The following is a 19117-nucleotide window of genomic DNA, read 5'->3' on the forward strand; positions in this document are numbered from 1 at the left end:
GGGGCCGTCGACGTGGCACGGGACTCGGGGTGAGTTTGCGTCATCGTCTCGTGATGCGAACAGCTCTGTACTCCTTTGCTGCGTGCGGACGCGTCTGCCTGTCCACGCGCTTGCTCTATACCGAAAGAGTAGCTCTGACGTCGCTTGCTTGCTCCGACTGTGAATTTTTTGACTCGAGTCTATAAACAAAAACAAAAAACAACATACGGCTGCGTCTACGGATGCGCCATTAACAAGCAAACCCAGGGCTGCGTCTCAGGACGTGCTGCGGTGCAAGTCACCAGTGGCACGATACTCTGATGCCCGTCTCTTACACGGATGCGCCTATTCAGGCAGCGTCTAAGACTCAAAAGGAGTGGGAAACGACTAGCGATGCGCCAAACCGTGCAGTATCCAAGACTGTACCCACTCCGAAAGAACCCCAAACACTATCGCACAGGGATGCGTCCACTGTTGCGGCAAGGCTAACTGCATTGGTTGAGCCAAAGAAGCCCACTCCGAATGATGCAACAGCAATGTCTGCGTCTGAAAGTGAGGCATCCGCGGCAAGAACAATGTGGAAGACTGAAGCTGCGACGGAGAATGCAACCAGTGCATCGTCCTCATCTATAGATAAGTTGACCCTGAATACCGCAATTCAGAAACCGGTTCTTACTCATGGTATGAGTGCCTCAAAAAGGCGACGGCTCAAGAACGCCAAAAGAGCGGCGGAAGAGCAGAAGCTGGCAACCAACGCTACTACGGCTACGGCTACTTGGGGACCCAAAATCTACCCCTTAGAGCTACTACAGCAGCAGGAGGAAGAATGGGGGCACCGACACCGACAGGGTCCAATGCCGTGCTTAAGACCGATAGCTCTAAGCTCAGCACGAGACCTAATGGCAGTAACCAACCCAAAAAACCAATAACTAACCAGCAAACACAGGGCCAGAAACGCAAACGGCCGGAGGACTCCGTTAAACCAAACAGACCTCAACGGTGGGAGGGACCACGGCCAGTTATGTGGAAGCAGCAGCATCATATAAAGCTGAAGCTGTTATGACTGAGCCCTTCATGGATATGACACAAGAACAAGTTGAAAACATCCGCCAATAGATCCAGGGAAAGCTTCAGGATGAGCTCATGGCGGATCTTGACGCTTCCCTGACAGCAGAACCTAATGACATCAAGTTTCAGCATAATGCTGAAATGGTTGACTAGAACATGTGATGTCAATACCTCTCCTATACCTGACACCAAGTTGGTGGTTCGGCCACAATCGGCAATTCCGAAAAAGATTCCTTGCCTACTCCATGTACCAGAGTTTACGGAGACGGCCAATGCCTCCCACGTCATTGACAAGGGATGCTGAGGCCGGCCGAGTTGCCGATACCCACGCCCCGATGGAGGCGGTTCAACAACCACCTTCACAGGTGACAAATAACCTCGGATGAGGATTTCTTTCTGGAGACTAGGGGAGTAAATTCAGCGATAGCTGTCTGCGCTTCTCCCCCTCACCAGACTGACCTTATCCAAGCCAACCTCCAGCACAGCGAAACAGCATCGGCTTCCCTGCGCAGACTGCTGGAGAGCAACCCGAAGATTATTGCCGTGATCCAGGAGCCATGGATTGGGAATGGCATGATATGGCCTGGGTAACATTGGCGGTAAACTTCTACCGGACACCTCCGTAAGTAACCCAAGAAGATGCATACTACAACCTAAACATGTACCGACAGTAGTAATAAACGAACTATGTTCAATGGACCTTACAGTTGTTAGGTTACCCGGGAACACGCACTCAGATCGACACGCATCGGCCTTGCATCCGCCTACTTACCGGGCGACGAGGCCATTCCCACTTCAGAACGCATCCCTCTGGTTGACTACTGCGAGAGGGAGAAACTGAAACTCATCATCCCGGCAGACTCCAATGCACATTATACGCAATGGGTAATGCCAATACCAACGCTCGAGGTGAGAATATGCCTTATTTTATTCTTAGCACTAATCTTATCGCAAACAGCGGTTTAGAACCAACATTAATTATTAATACACGTTCACAAACTATAATAGATCTAACAATGGTTACAGCGGGTCTGTCTGTTCATATACAGGACTGGCACGTGTCCAGCGAATTATCGTACTCGGATCATACATTTATCCGCTTTGCAATCAAAAACTACCTCAACCGCAACCAAGAAGAATATCTCAGCACCGATTTAGCTAAGTTTTACAGACAATAGTCTGAAGTAGACAATCTAACAATACCAACAACCATTGATTCAAACGATATAGACAAATATCTAAATAACCTAACGTCCCTACTCAAGCTGTGAGCAGTCGTGTCCCCTCACCATACCAAGATGGGGGGGCAAACATAACTGGTGGTGTCCCGAATTGGAGAGACACTGTCGGAAGGTCAGCAAACTGTTTAATAGAGCTAGGAATACACTGTTACCCCCCGATAGAGACAAGAATACAGTCGCGAGGAAACGGCTTAAAATAGTTCTTCGTATTATGAAGCAAGAGAGAGCCCTATCAATCAATCGGCTGTCTTAAAAAACCTGATAACTCATTTACAAAAACCGACGTAGAAACATGTGAACTACTACTACTGGCAACTCATTTTTCAGGTTGTATAATTGATAACGAATAGTCATAGCAACCCTATTCAGAAAGAGCCACGGTCAGCTCAGACTGGCATGTCGCTGACAAAATAATCTTCAAATAAAAAGTTACATGGGCTATCAACTCCTTCCTACCATTTAAAGCGGTTGGTTTGGATGGCATTTTCCCAGGTCTACTAAGATGGAGTCGGAATCTAATACCCTTTAAAAAGTTTAAAATCTCCGAAAGTCAGAGGCAATCCCATGCTCATTACTCTGAATCGTCAAAACTAAATTATAATTAACGTAATTAAGGCGTATTTGTAATAATTACACGCCCTTGTGGCCGAACAACAATGTAAGAAACGAGATAATATATTCAATTTTCAAGGACGTATATAGATACGACATTCTATAGAAGCTGAAGGTATTTAATGAATAAATTTGACAGTTTCTTATAGCTAATAAGTTTTAAAAAGTGTCTCTAAAAATGTTTATACCTATTAAGGGTTTATTTCTAAGAAAACGAAAAGACAATGATCTATGATAATATGTTAAACGTCACATACGTTTCAAGATCTTCGAAATCGCTATTTCAACTTTGTATCGACAGATATTTAGATAAATAGAAACTAAACATTTGAAAATCAAACTCAATATATTATTTACATCCTCGATTATTTATATTACGCTATTACGTAGAGCAATGTATAGTTAGCTTTCGTGATAAGGCACATTGCGTTATAACAAGTAATATAATTAAAAACGGCCGTTATCCGTTACTAGTATCCTTGACACCCCACCCATTTTCATTTAATATAAAATGTGATCGAGTTTAATTCATATCACACTTAATCCACAACTTGACGTGCAACGTTTAATTCTAAATCTACAAAATGTTCAGCAAAGTACGTTTTTCTTAGATTACTATCAAGTTATAAGAAACTTAAAGTTAGAATAAGAATAACTGAACAAACATTTTATTAATAAAAAAATATTATTAATAAAGTTATTATTTTCTAGGTTATCGCATTCGGCGCTTTCTTAGCCGCTGCCAAAGCTGGTCTGCACGGCCAAGCTGTGTCATCTCAGAGCATTGTCCGTCACGACACCGGCTATGGATCAGCTGCCTACGCGCCTTTAGCCTACGGAGGACATTATGGAGCTTCTCAGTACGATGGACACGACACCTATGTAAGAATTTAAATTTTTGTTTCGATTTAGGCTCTATCGCTTATTATATGAAAACATTTTTTACTTGAAAATAGTTTTATATACAAATAATCATAAACTTCATAAACTTTTTATGCAGGCGCACCCAAACTACGACTTCTCCTACTCCGTGGCTGACCCCCACACCGGAGACCACAAGTCCCAGCACGAGAGCCGCGACGGTGACGCAGTCCACGGCTCCTACTCCTTGGTGCAGCCCGATGGCTCCCTCAGACAGGTCCACTACACTGCTGATGACCACAACGGGTAAGAAATCATTTGAAAATAAATTTAAAGCGTTCATATCTTATTCTTTTAATGAATAAAACACTTTTTATTACACATTAAACAAAAGTTAAATAAAACAATCATAAAGGTATATTAATTCATTTCTTTTTATTTTTCAGATTCAACGCAGTAGTACACAACTCCGCGCCCTCAGTTCACCCCCAGCACGCCTACCACCACCACTACTAAGCTATCCCCAAAGTTTCTACAAAATGACTGTTAAATAAATTATATTTAAACTAATGTATCTGTTTTACTAAACCTGCTATTTTATAGTTATTAAGAAGTTAATTTTATCATGATTATGGCAAGATCCGGCTAGGATTTATCGAAAAGGCATTGCATTTATACCATATGTGAATGATGATATAAAACCAAATGTTTTTTATAGACACAATTTTTAAAAAAGCGTATCAAGTTTCCGACATGGTTTTAAAATCACATTCCATACCTTATAGTAGGAAATAGGACAATGGTCACATTTTTGTATATGTATCATTGAGAGCCACATTTGCCTGATCACTGCTTTATAGCTATAAGACCTTGAATAATACTCAAGAACACCACTAGGGTAATAGTTCTAAATCCAAAGAATTATTTTATATCATATTTTAAAATATCGCAAAACTACGCAAAAAAATGCCTTAATAGTGTGTATATTGACAAAATTGATGTTTAATCAAATTTTCGTGGCACAGTGTTTGTTTATTTATACAATTATTATTTACGCCTCCGACAAGATAAGATTTTTACGATTTTTTTTTAATATTTGGTAGGTTTGAGAGTAGGTCATATACGTAAATTATATTAATCATCCCTAAGTGATAACAGTTGCCCAGTCCGAGATTTTATATTTTTATGGTCTGGCATTAAAATACCTAAGCCCTAATTTTCAACCCTTCTACAAACAAACCCCAACTTTTAATACCCATACCTAGTCCTGGAATAACCACAACATAGTCAAATAATGTTTGACAAGTTACCTGTTACAAACTATTTTAGAGTAGGAATTTAGTAAAGAGAAATAAATAAAACAGCTGAGTTAGACAATGGTGCGAACCGCTCAATTTCTTGGAAAAGACAGGGGCGATACAATTATTATAACAGACTACATTGACAGATACAGATTACATTGACAGATACAGACTACATAATATTAAGTGGTTGCGTTCAGTTTAACATTACCTAGTAATTAAATAAAAATTTAATGCAAGTGTATAATTTTTTTGAGACACCAATGTTTTGACTATTTAATTAATGTTTATATGGTAGCGAAAAATAATATTTTTTAACTCGTGTTATTTTATATATTATAGGACCCCTACATAGTAGCCTGTCAGGCACGCTATCAGGCAGATCCCTGGCTGAGAAGCTAGGCAGCAGGGTATATCTCCCTTTTCCTAAAAAGGGACTTTATTTGCTTAAAATGTTTGGCGTCTCCTTCTGCACCCGTGCGACAACTACTCTGGAAATATCCTCATAATATTTAGGTGCGGGTTGGAGTGCGATTCCTTGGGGGACGTTACCTCTCGTTTCTATCTGACAAATAAATATCTCATACATATTACGAACTCCAATTTGGTTTTTGCTAAATCATATTAAAAATAAGCTTCCGTGACGATAAATAATAATTATTACTCAACCTCTATACGATGTCTAAAAATTAACTTACTAATAAAATTGTATCGTGGGGTAATTAACTGATACGTTTTATTTTAACAAGCCATATTCTGTTAAATTAATATATTGTCTCAAATGTTCATATACTCGTATAAATATCTAATTGACATGGAAAAATCTGGGCTCTCATTTCTTAAAAATTTTAAACTAATGTCCTCTCTTTAATATCATTATCATTACTTTCTTTTTTATTGCATTTCCTAAATTGTAAATAGACAATCCAGGATTCACATTATACAAAGATACAGACAAATTTATTTGACAAAGAGCAGTGTTGGCCTAATACAACGGGCGACTCTCATAGCTCATGTCGTAGGTTCGAACCCTGCTGTGCAACAATGGAATTTCTGTCTATTATATGTGCGTATAATATTGAATTCAGAAATAATAAAACCCAAAGTAAGTTATACCACCAATTTTTATAAGATAAAATTAATATCGAAACCATATTTTAAATAAAGTAATTACTGGGGCGTTTAAATTATTACAAATAGAAGGTACTTTGTAATCATTTTCCGCCCCAGTGGCCTAGTATGTAATGTATAATTTGACAGTTTCTTACAACTAACAAGGTTTACAAAGTTTGTCTATGGATGTAACCCTCAAAAACCAAACTTCGTAGGCGATTCCTATTCTACCTTGTGTTAGCCCATGTTTTTCTCAAAATAACTACGACAAAACGTTTATAACTAAAACTATATTTCCTCATATTTACATCCTCGATTATTTATATTACGCTATAACGTAGGGCAATGTATAGTTAGCTTTCGTGATAAGGCACATTGCGTTATAACAAGTAATATAATTAAAAACGGCCGTTATCCGTTACTAGTATCCTTGACACCCCACCCATTTTCATTTAATATAAAAAGTGATCGAGTTTAATTCATATCACACTTAATCCACTACTTGACGTGCAACGTTTAATTCTAATTCTACAAAATGTTCAGCAAAGTACGTTTTTCTTAGATCTATCAAGTTATTAGAATATATTATAAGTTTATTTTTTTATTAAAAAAGTTATTGTTTTCTAGGTAATTGCATTCGGCGCTTTCTTAGCCGCTGCCAAAGCTGGTCTGCACGGCCAAGCTGTGTCATCTCAGAGCATTGTCCGTCATGACACCGGCTATGGATCAGCTGCCTACGCGCCTTTAGCGTACGGAGGACAATATGGAGCTTCTCAGTACGATGGACACGACACCTATGTAAGAATTTAAATTTTTGTTTCGATTTAGGCTCTATCGCTTATTATATGAAAACATTTTTTACTTGAAAATAGTTTTATATACAAATAATCATAAACTTCATAAACTTTTTATGCAGGCGCACCCAAACTACGACTTCTCCTACTCCGTGGCTGACCCCCACACCGGAGACCACAAGTCCCAGCACGAGAGCCGCGACGGTGACGCAGTCCACGGCTCCTACTCCTTGGTGCAGCCCGATGGCTCCGTCAGACAGGTCCACTACACTGCTGATGACCACAACGGGTAAGGAATTATTTGCTTGAATAAATATAGAGTGTTCAAATCATAAAAACACTTTTCGTTGTATATATTTATCTTTCTAAACAACACTGAGGTGTTAATTAAACTAATATAAAGGTTTATTAATTAATTTCTCATTATTTTTCAGATTCAACGCAGTAGTACAGAACTCCGCGCCCTCAGTTCACCCCCAGCACGCCTACCACCACCACTACTAAGCTATCCCCAAAGTTTCTACAAAATGACTGTTAAATAAATTATATTTAAAGTAATGAATCTTATTTATCAAACCAGCCCTTATTTTGAGTCCAAAAAGTAAATATAAAGGAGTCGTAGTTTATTTGACTGGAGGCTTTTTTTTCTGGAAATAAATAAAGAAATTTCTGGATATCCATTTTTTTAATATTCTATATATTTTTTTTATGTAAAAGTTCGATAATCTCCAATAATCAATATGTTGTTCATAAAACATTAAAGGCGTTTTATCAATTTCTGTGTCCTGCAGTTTCGTCCGCCGTTATTCGGTCGTAGCGTGATATTTTAATGAAGCCTTCCTCAATTAATGAACAATTCAGCACAATTTTGTTTAAAGTCCTTTCAGCTAAACAAATAATAGGAAGTTTTTAAAAGATATGATTTGTGCCGACTGTAAAATTTTCATTGTTGCTCAGATCTGATTGGTCCTAGACTAATTTACTCGCTGATAAATATGCTTTATTTTGATGAAAGAACTTTTAAAAACTGATTTGCATGGCATTTCAAATGATGATCACATCAAAAAACCTATGATTTTTTTGCAATTTTGTAAAAGATTGAGCAGGCAAGTGGTGGATAGGTGTTTTAATATTTAGTTTTTTTTATATAATGGGCAGGAAACTCATCTGATGTTAGGTGATACTGCCATCCATGGACACTCAGTGCCAGAGAACTCCCGAATGAATCGCCAGTATTTTTAGAATTGGTACGCTTCTTGAAGGACCCTAAGTCGAATTGGTTCGGAAATACTTCAGTAGGCAGCTGGTTCCACATAGTGGTAGTGCGGGACAAAAACTGCCTTAAGAAATGCTCAGTTGGGGAAGAATGATGCTCCAGCATCTGCAGAGTTATTGTTCATCTAAAACATGTTTAAATAAACTAATGGACATTTGTTATTTATTATTTTTGGCTTAAGCTTATATGTCGACTTTAACAATTGCAACTTTTTTTTCTATTTAATTAATTTTACAGTTAAATGAAATTGAAATGCAGTTTTTGATGTGTTTTACACAAAGCTTTGTAACTAAATAATACTTATTTTTTCCTCCAACTACGATAAAGTTCCCTTTGGAATTAGGCGCTAATTAATATAAGTAATAAGTTGAAATATATAAGTTGACGCCTAGTACCGGTGACTCCAGTTTCGCAATACACCGAAGAAATGATGCCAGCGTTAAAGGTATACTGCCACAGGGGCCAAACTTTTTAAATTGGATTAATTTTCTATTTATGAAATTTTATTATTATTGGTTAAGAAAATTGTAATTACTGTATATTTGATTGGTATGATTATTAAAATAGGTAACGGTAATATAACCTTCTCCTACTGTTTTACAAATTTTTTGTTGTTTGTTTAATTTTAACAAATAAACAACAATAATGACAGGTTTTTAAAACCTGTCATTATTGTTGATGGAATGTGATCTTAGGTACCGACTTAGGCATTAATGTTTTTTCATATCTTATGGCGCGAATTAATTCACGAAATCCTTTTTCCTTACATAGAATTGTTTTACATAAACACTATTTAATTACTACGATTAGCTTAGTACGAGAACAAGTAGTGTATTTATTCTTTGAAATATTACATAACAATTACATTTATAATTTTAATAGCTAATAGATCTAGAAACATTTGTGCCTGAATTTCTACGTTACGTCTTTGTACCCAAAAATATTGTTATCCCAGGAATTGGATACAGGACAACCATATGTATTTTTAATTTACATACTCAAATATTATTATTGAAGTGAAACTTCTTTATCGGGGTTGGAAAAAAATTTAGTATAACATTTTTTCGTTACGCGCCATCTTTTTGAAGTGAAACTTCTTTATTGACGTATGGGTGAAATTTTGTAGCAAATCGTCACGTTTTTCGGTTACGCGCCATGTTGCTTTTTGAAGTCAAACTTCTTTATCGGCGTTGGAAAAATTACCGTCACATTTTTCGGTTACGCGCCATCTTTTTCTTGTCCCTACCACGGTTGATCCGACGAGATTAAAAGGCATTAATAACAAAAATATATAATAACGATAACAATGATAGTAATAATTACAATTAATGAAATTCTGTAATAATCTTACTAGTAATAAGGTAAAATGAAATAATTGTATTTGTATTCATGTCTATGATGATAAAAGCCTTTTTTTAAATTTATCTATTTTAACTTTATTTAACCAATTTCTGTAAAGTTGCATATAAAATTAATTAAAAATAAGGTCATAAAGAAGTTTCACTTCTTACGTGTGTACACCTAGTACATGCACACATTATTATTTTTTATTTATTTAGTTTAAAACAGAGAAACATATTTTATTACAAATTAAAATAACAAACATATGCACAGCAACCAAAAGCTGTCATCAGCAAGACTAACTTTTAGTGAGCTTTTAGCTCTGTCCACTAAAACTTCCTCTAGATTTCATGAGGATCAGCTGCACCTGGGTCAAGAAATAAATAAAGCAAGAGGCATGTTGCATTTCAATTAAGTAGATACATTTATGCAGGACACTACAAAAACTATGCGACATCGCTGTAGTAACAGTAATTTTATCTTACAGGTGTAAATTATAAATTTCTTAAGGAACATCAAAGAGCAAATCCGTAAGCAAAAAGCGTGTGATGCAACTATTTAAATTATCTATTACAGTGTACGATGTATCATTAAGAAAATCTTCAAAAATTTTATCGAGTGGAACACAAGAACACGATAAAAATTGTAAATATGAGGAGGTCATTCGAAATTAGAAATCTAATTACACTCTAATGATATTTTTGAGTGCTTTAACCTAATTAAAAAAACCAGAAAGTGTTTTCTTATGGTCATACTAATTTAAAAAACATTCAATATTTATTCCGATGTCCTTTTTACTTAAATACTGTTAATACAAAAAACTAATTATAAATAAAAATCGGAATATGGTCTAAATGAGTATTAGGAATTTCCATAGTGCAGAATCATGAGCATACCCCTCAAACACCATCACAGAGCACAGCCAAATTAGGTATTACTTAGTTAAATTTATTAAATAATTTTTATTGTTTTTTCCCTTTTGTAAATGTTTTCAACCATTTAGTAAATATTATGTATTCTTTGGCTATATTATTAGTGTAATTTTTTGCTATTATATATATATTTGTTATATTAGCTGTAGGATTTCAAAATAGACAAACAAATTACCTTTACTATGCAAAAATGTTTCTTCCCCATTCCCGTTCAAACACAAACATATTTAAGTGAAATGATAGCGGTTGAGAAGTTATTCGTAGAATAGTTACTTTAAATCGAATTATCGACATTCTGAATTTGTCATACCGATTCGAATACTAAACTCACCTCGATATATAACATACCAAAGTGAGTTATTTCCTTTAATAAATAACCGTCTAGCTAACAATAGCATTGATTTTGTTGCAATAAAATTTAAACTATGCTCTTATTGTATTTCAGGTATGAGGCAAATATAATTCCTATTCGCACTCACAGAGAATTCTTAATATTAATTAGTATTAATCATACTATCTGTTCCTCATTCTTACCTCACAAACGAAAAACAATAACACCTTATCATAGCCCAATTTGACACATCAACATGGTACAGCAATGCGGTTCGCATGATCTTATCGTTAACAATCATTTCACTGATAATGCATAATGAGAGAACGGTGAAAACAAAGCAAAGCGACCTTGCTGTAACATCGTCAATCTGAGATCGCTCTCGACGCCCCACCGGACCTGAGATGAAGATTCTTATAAAACCGACGATTTATCATCATAGGTATGTCAGTCACAGTTTCACATCCAACTCAAAAAATGTTCTCTCGAGTGGGTTAAAAGCTTTAAGACGAATGTAATCTAGAAGTTAATTAATTTTCTAACTATCTTACTGTGATTTACAGGTGCTTGTGATAGGTGCTGTCATTGCCGCGGCCCAAGCTGGACTTTTGGGTCTTGGGCATGGAGGATACGGACAACATGGTCCGCAACACGGTGGATACAACTACAATGGTGCACATGGAGTGCCTGCACTTTCTGGCGCATACCCTGGACAATTCGCCCATCCTGGACCACAAGCCAACCCATGGGCATTTAACAGTCCCTTAGCTGGTCACTCAGCACCTTTGGGACATGCCTCACCTCTAAACCACGCTGCTTATCAAGGTGCACCAAATGGTGGCCTCAACGGCCCTCTTGGTCATGGTAATACCTTTGGCCGTGCTATTTCGCACGTTGATAGAACTGATGTCATACAAGCTTCCCCAATCGGCCATGCTAATGCTGCCCATTTAGCGCATCCAGGTTTAGCTCACCAAGGAGCTCTCTCACCTGCCTTGAATTTAGCTCCTAATGCCCTATCTCACGTTTCAAATGTAATTCATCCAGCTTCAGCAATTCATTCTAGACCCTTCGCCCATATTCCTAATGCTCCCTTAGGACACATTCCCAATGCCGCTCCATTGGGACACGTTGCACCTTTACCTCAAGCTGGAGCCTTCCCTCATGTCGGTCCTCTAGCAAATGCCGGACCTTTTGCTCATACTGCTGCGTTAGCCCACGGTGCTCCTTTACCCCACCCTGGCGCTGGACCTCTGGCTTACCCTGGACCTCATGCAGCTCCCTCAGGCTATCTACCACCATTGACACACAACTCACCTTTAGCCCCTGTAGCTCCACTAGCTCACTCTACTTTAGCCCATCCTGCATCTCTTTCAAATGGTCTTGGCGGATATGCAAGACAGTATGCCGGTGCCGAAAACTATCACGTATGTATAACTTAATAACCAATATTGGTTTACTTATTTGATCGGGCGTAAAATAATACAGTAATTTCATTACAGTCATACCCTAAGTACCAATACTCATACTCCGTCCAGGACCCCAACACTGGAGACAATAAAGCGCAACATGAGAGCCGTGATGGTGATGTTGTTAAAGGGGAATACTCTTTAGTTCAACCCGACGGTTCTTACAGAAAAGTATCCTACGCTGCTGATGACCACAATGGGTAACTTTATCATAGTTTTTTTTTCAATATATAGTAGGGGGGCAAATGAGGCAGCGAGACGCCAAAAAAGGCAGTCATCGCCCATAGACAATGTTTGTATAGCTGCTATTGACACGACATTGCTTACCTATGATTCTCCGCGTCACCTACTTCAACCATGTGCTTGTCAAACCTGTTATGTATCGTGTGAGTAACGACCTCATACGACCTCTGATGTTCCGAGATATCTTCCAAACTAGTTTAACAACTTCCTCACTTTTTCCGCACTCACACATTAAAACAAGATCACCTTTACACATTGAAGTGGAGAAATATTTTTTGGTAGTCCCACATCTCTCTTCACTATACGAGCAATCTTAATTACGTAGATATAGAAAATCTATTGCTTCACAGTTTGAACTATTCGTGTTAAAATGTATTTTATTTTTGTTATTATTTTTTACAGTTTCAATGCGGTTGTACAGAACTCAGGACCTAGTCATCATGTCTACTCGTCACAACGTCATCAAAAATGGTAGATCTCCTTAAAGACTTATGGATTGTTATGTTGTATTATATCGTATTGCTGTGATCATTGATTTCGAAAGTACAAATGTTTAAATAATAAAGTGTTTATAAAAATACCTTGGTTTATTTTATTGATTTTGAATCACTTAAATGTTTAACAAGCTGAAAACCGTTACGTCACGTGATTAAAATATGTAACATAAAACTTTTTTTAATCACAACATATAACAGTTATTCTTAAACTACTAAAGATATTTTTTTCATACTTGTATATTATATTTTTTTAGTAATACTACTACTTATTTTTTTTTCATCATAAACAAACAAGTATTCATACATTTGAAACAAATATTTACGCCTTACGCCGCTACTTAGGCATTATTACATTACATATTAGCAATTAGGAATTATTTTCATGAATTACAATTTCATACAATTTTAATTGCAAGCCTGTGCCTACTACTAGTCAGGTTTATACGCAACATTACGGTAGCAAATTGAATAATGTCTAATTGAAACAGTTTCGTAATTAAAATTTTGCATAAATTTTTATAATTTCCTTTCATATTCTTGAGGTCAATTTCTTGGCGTTTCTTGCTAATTTGCATAATTTAAGTGTTATAAAAGTGTTTTGAAAACCACAACAATCAATGTAACACTCGTGTGTCACATGTACATTGTACACTCACCCGTGGAACAGGGAAGAACAGTAATAATATTAATAATAAATAATAATTAAGCCCGTTTAATTTCCAAATCATGACAAAAAAATGAAAATAATAATATATAATGATATTATACAGCTTAGATTATTTTACATTTTTATACAAATTTTTACTTGTTTAGCTTTATCGTAGCTACCTTCAGTACCATCGATTGGAACCCCTTCACGGGTAAAGGCCTCCTCCAACTTTTTTTACGACCATTATTTAAACATTTTTTTTTCACTTACAATTAAGACGGTAGTTCGAGAAAATTTCGTTAGTTAACAATTGTTTAAGTTGTTGAAAAATTAACTTTAAGTAAAATTTCCAACGGGAATAAATTAATTATAGTGTTCAGAATACACCATATTTTTTTCAAATTTAAAAAAAAATATTCGATACCTTAAATAAATTAATTAATGTGCCGTAGTCGCTTTTTACGCCACGCGCGAATCCTAAAAATGTCACGCGCAGACCTATTTTCAGCGTTAAATTAAAATTATAAATAATGGAGATAGAGTTCCGAAAGCTTAGAGTTTTTTATTGGAAATTTCTTAAATATTAATAGTTTGTTAAATGTCTTTTTTTTTCATCTTTAATTGTTTATAACTTTTGCAATTTTTTTATGTGCTAATACACGCTTTTGGCACATTTTTCTAGACGTCATTCCGGATCCAATGAGCTATGGCACATAATTTTAAGAGCAGTATCTCTTTTTTGTACCATTTTCAACTTGTCGACTAGACTATATGTCAAAGACCAATTTTCATATAAACTTCACACATGTTAAGTGTATCGTGGAGTAATTGAGGCATAATTTAAGCTATAATATCGAATTATTTTGTTAATACGTTATTTAACTTAGTATTTACATGAAATGTCCACACCGTAAATGGCAGGTTCGAGAAATTGCGTGCAATGATTTCGCTATAACGCCTATACCCTGGAGATAAATATCTAATTAATCAACTGTGTCACAATTTGAAAATAGAATGGCAATGAAATACCTATACTACATTATTTCAAAAATTTGGTTTTGTACTCCTGCACGATAAAAATAATAAAAATCAGTTTCATGATCAATTGTCACTCTAATAGGCAAGTATGTGATCACCCTCCTGTGCCTGACACGCCGTCGACTGTTTGGGTCTAAGTCAAGACGGTTTCCTAACGATGTTTTCCATCATGTTTCGAGTGAACCTATGACCTCAGGAATCAGAGTTGCACACTTAAGCCACTAGGCCAACACTACTCGATACAAACTCCTGCACGATACAATTGTTAATTTCGATGGGTTTTGGTCAAATAAAGCCTTTGAAAAGAGCATTGGTGGCTTTGTGTATATTGTAATTCTATGCAAGCAATGTTGTGTGCCGTACTATTCGCAGATTAGAATATTTTATCCTGTGATGGCCTAGTGGCAGAGCGTGAGGCCATCAACCCTGAGGGTCGTATATTCGGCTGTGTGCCGATGGAAATTTCTTACCGTATGTGCATAAACTCGTACGGTGAGGAAACCGCTATGCCTTAGGCGCGTTGATCACCTACTTGCCTTAAGAAAATAAATATGATCATAAAACAGATACACAAATTAATTCCAGGAAAAGTTCTAGCACCACAGTTAACTCCTTTATTTCAATTTTGGTACCATACAAATGTATGTGTTTTGTATAAGTGATACGTAAATTGCTATACCTTCATTATCAGGAGTGCGTATTAAATTAAATAAATTTCAAGCTTTATTTCCTAGAAATTTCGTGTACATAAAATTGTTATATACTATATGCGAGTGATATTATTTAACGAAGCAAAGCTTAAGCTACTTCTAATGTTACTTTCGTGGTTTTCACACATGAATGAATCTATTAAACTACCGGAATTTATACATAGACTAGAATGTACTTAGATATTTATAGAATAATAGTACTCATTTGTACGCAAAGAAAGCTAGAAGACGTTAATATAAGCTTATTCATAAATCAGTCAAATTTAGTAAAAATATCCTACAGCTAATATAAATTATGTAAAACAAAAAAAAATTATACTAAACATATAGCCAAAGATGGAATACATATTATATACAATAAAGTTCAAACACAAAAGGAAATAAAATATTAAATACTTCAACTGAATAATACCTAATTCGTCTGTGTTGTATATTGGTGTGAAAGTGAGGGTACGTACGTGAGGATGTGTATGTGGGGTGTGCTATAACTATAGCTTAGATACAATTTGACATTTTAACATTTATTTTTTTAAGTAATAAAAGTGATAACGTAAAATTTAGTGTCATTATATACAGGGGTTTGTTTACACATTTTATAGCTAATAAGTGGTACAAAGATCATCGTTCTTATAATTTACACTTTACAGTACCTATATTCTCTACACAGAGATCCGAACGAATTATATCTATAAACTATATATATATGTATTTGAAAATGCCCTTGACATATTACTAACACTTTTTGAAAGCTTATTTTTTAAATCGATTGTTGTCAGCCTATAAACATATCATTCATATAACACGCATTTTATTTTGTCTGTAAGTTATTAGAATTAAATGTTTGATTGGGACTCTGTTGGGCCAGATAGATTACTCCGCAGGGGGCATGACAATATCTGCCGCTATCTTTAATAAACCTTGACTAATATGAGCCAACAATGCACTTTTATTTTTATAAATTACTCAATTTACGATTATATCAAATCATGAACGTAATACGGACGTTGGGAAATCAAATACCTAGCTAACTACCTTTAATGATTACTGACAACCTCGTATATTCTCAAGCGCATTCATTATCTGCCGTAGAAAAAAGAACTAGCATTTCAAGAAGGGCGACATTTCTTTCTTTCCCCTTTCAAGTTACGCTCATCTAGAAGCACGCTGGAGTTTCACCCTCTTCGTCGTTGACATTCCCAGGTGCTACACTGCACGATTTGGTTTATCGTTTCGTATAAAAATAGAAAAGGAGTATCCTTAGACAGTATAATATAGATTCATTTAAGCGGCGATAAAATAGGCATCTCCTCGCCATAATATCTCACTTAGCATCAGGTGGGATTGTGGTCAAACGTCTGTCCAGTTCTGTTTAAAAAAATGGTAGTAATAATGGGAAAACATTCTGGACTGGACATTCTCTGGTATTGGCAAAACTTTTTATTTATAAGGCGTTGAGGATGCCTTAATAAGAATTGTTGTAAACAACACTATGAAATTTAAATTTTCTTACATAAAAATATCTCCCGGACGCAGTTCACCTGTATGAACAGAAAACTCAAAAACTAGAACGGATTTGCGTACGGGTTTCACACAATAGTGCATCGTTTCTCAAACGGAACCCTGTCTGTTGAAAAATAATAAATACAAAGTACATATAGGTACAAAAGATTCGTTCATTAAAGGAATGAATAATTATAGTGTAGTGTTATAAAACTAAATTTATAATTTTTCAGTGACGGGGTAGCAAGACTGTTTTACTTAATGTTTTGACTCTTTCGTGAGTCGCGACGTAATAATGGAGAAATGATGCAATCCAAATTGACTGAAATATATTCTTGTTGAGAACGTCCCGAAAATCTACCATAAAAAAGAACCACGTAAGAAGTTGTGGGCGAGCTAGATTTGTAACAATTAAGTATTTATAATTAGCAAGTGTTCAATTTACACTATTTTACTACTTTTTTGGTTACTAGAGGACAAAGATGAACTATTCATAGTCATAACTATTGAGCAGTGCTGGCCTAGTGGCTTCAGCGTCAGACTCTCATCCCTGAGGTCGTAGGTTCGATGGCCGACTTTGCACCAATGGATTTTGTTTCTTTTCTATTTCTTTCTATATTCATTTAACATCCGCTCGAGCGGTGAAGGAAAACATCGTGAGGAAACCGGCTTGCCCTAAGCCCAAAAAGTCGACGGCGTGCGTCAGGCACAGGAGATTGATCATCTACTTGCCTATTAGATTAACAAATTATTATGAATCCGATACAGAAATCTGAGGCCCAGACCTAAAAAGGTCGTAGCGCCACTGATTTATTTTATTTTTTTATTCATTGGAGAGCGTGATCTATTTATAGACAGGTTTTAATTTAATTTTTTTTATTATGAAATATGCGAAATTGTCATTGTAGGCCGACTTTGATGGAGCGGTTTTTGCAACCTTGAATATTTGACCTAGTGACTAATTTAATTGACAGCGATATCCGCTATTTCTTACGTTATCTAGATACAGAAAAAGAATGTAAAGTAGCGTTAACTTTATTTTCCTTTTTTAACAAATAAAAGTATATTACGAAAGGCGTTGAATTTTTATTTGTAATTTTCCCCTTTATATAGTTGCCAAAATGACTCTAAACTTGTTTACCAAAAGCTTAATAGCGATGTTAAGCATGGTGGACTAACTGGTTTTGGTGTAAGGGAAATTAATTTCTTCTTTTGGGTGTTGTTAGCTTCAAAACGTTAAAAAAACACGTCGAAGTAATTTGCCCCTCTTTCGGTATGAATAAAAAACGATTAACAGTTTTACTCTCGTTGACATGAAGTTCGTTCTTAGGTTCTCAATAATAATATGAGTATGTTAATTAAACTAACTATGTATTGTCTTATAAATAATTATTTTGAAAGTTTCTTGCCAGTTCTTCTCGCCCGCTCTACGCAATTGACTTGCGAACTGGTAGTAAATGTAAATTTACAATTAATTTAACTTCTTTTTTGACGTTCATAAGTGTACTTGTTTACCTATATGAATAACGTTAATTTGAGTTGAGTTTGCATTTATTTTAGCATTTACGCTTACGCTGATATATTAATTTATTTATTTATAAAAGCTCGCCAATGCTCAGCACACTGAAACATTGGTGCAAGAAAAACAAATACAATTTTTAATGTGACAAGGACTTGGCAAATATAACATACAAAAGATATTTAAAAAAAAAACAATTAAATTATAAAAACTACAGCAACTTTATCAGAATGCTCAATCTGGACATCAGTGGGTTTTGGCCGAAACGCCAAATATTTTTATATCAAAAATTTGAGTGATCTTTCAAGTATTGTTTACTTAGAAGAGATATTATATGAAGAAAAAATGTTTTTTTAGGTAAATAAACAGAAAATATTTTTTGTAACTTGGGTGTGAATAGGGGTGGTTAGGTAAGATCTAATTGATTACGACGCCTTGAACGATATTTGCGCCATGTCAATAAAGATAACTAACGCCCCCGTTTATGGAAATTAATAATTGCGGTTACGAAAAACAAGCGACACTAAAATTACTCTAGAGCATTTCACTTACATCATTGAAGTACTTGAGATAAAAGATAACTTGAATTAATAAAAGTGTAATAAAAGATTTTTACATGGACATGCTTGGGAAACCTCAAAAT

The 19117-nt window shown here is 35.7% G+C and overlaps 3 protein-coding genes across 3 annotated transcripts; all 3 read left to right on the plus strand.

Moving 5' to 3' along the window:
• Nucleotides 1-3427: 3427 nt before the first annotated feature.
• On the plus strand, nt 3428-4331 carry LOC125051031 (cuticle protein 7-like). Its single transcript, XM_047651154.1, has 4 exons — nt 3428-3496; nt 3612-3782; nt 3901-4067; nt 4208-4331. Exons 1-4 carry the CDS (start codon nt 3485-3487, stop codon nt 4275-4277), a joined length of 420 nt encoding a protein of 139 aa, XP_047507110.1. The 5' UTR covers nt 3428-3484; the 3' UTR covers nt 4278-4331.
• A 2297-nt stretch (nt 4332-6628) lies between these two features.
• On the plus strand, nt 6629-7527 carry LOC125051034 (cuticle protein 7-like). Its single transcript, XM_047651155.1, has 4 exons — nt 6629-6722; nt 6803-6973; nt 7092-7258; nt 7404-7527. Exons 1-4 carry the CDS (start codon nt 6711-6713, stop codon nt 7471-7473), a joined length of 420 nt encoding a protein of 139 aa, XP_047507111.1. The 5' UTR covers nt 6629-6710; the 3' UTR covers nt 7474-7527.
• Nucleotides 7528-11306: 3779 nt separating this feature from the next.
• LOC125051010 (pro-resilin-like) lies at nt 11307-13141 on the plus strand. The gene is made up of 4 exons (XM_047651130.1): nt 11307-11338; nt 11413-12276; nt 12352-12518; nt 12964-13141. The coding sequence occupies exons 1-4, from the start codon at nt 11327-11329 to the stop codon at nt 13034-13036; spliced, it is 1116 nt and encodes a 371-aa protein (XP_047507086.1). The 5' UTR covers nt 11307-11326; the 3' UTR covers nt 13037-13141.
• Nucleotides 13142-19117: the final 5976 nt, after the last annotated feature.

This window comes from Pieris napi, chromosome 7 (assembly GCF_905475465.1).
Source record: "Pieris napi chromosome 7, ilPieNapi1.2, whole genome shotgun sequence".
Taxonomy (NCBI): Eukaryota; Metazoa; Arthropoda; class Insecta; order Lepidoptera; family Pieridae; genus Pieris; species Pieris napi.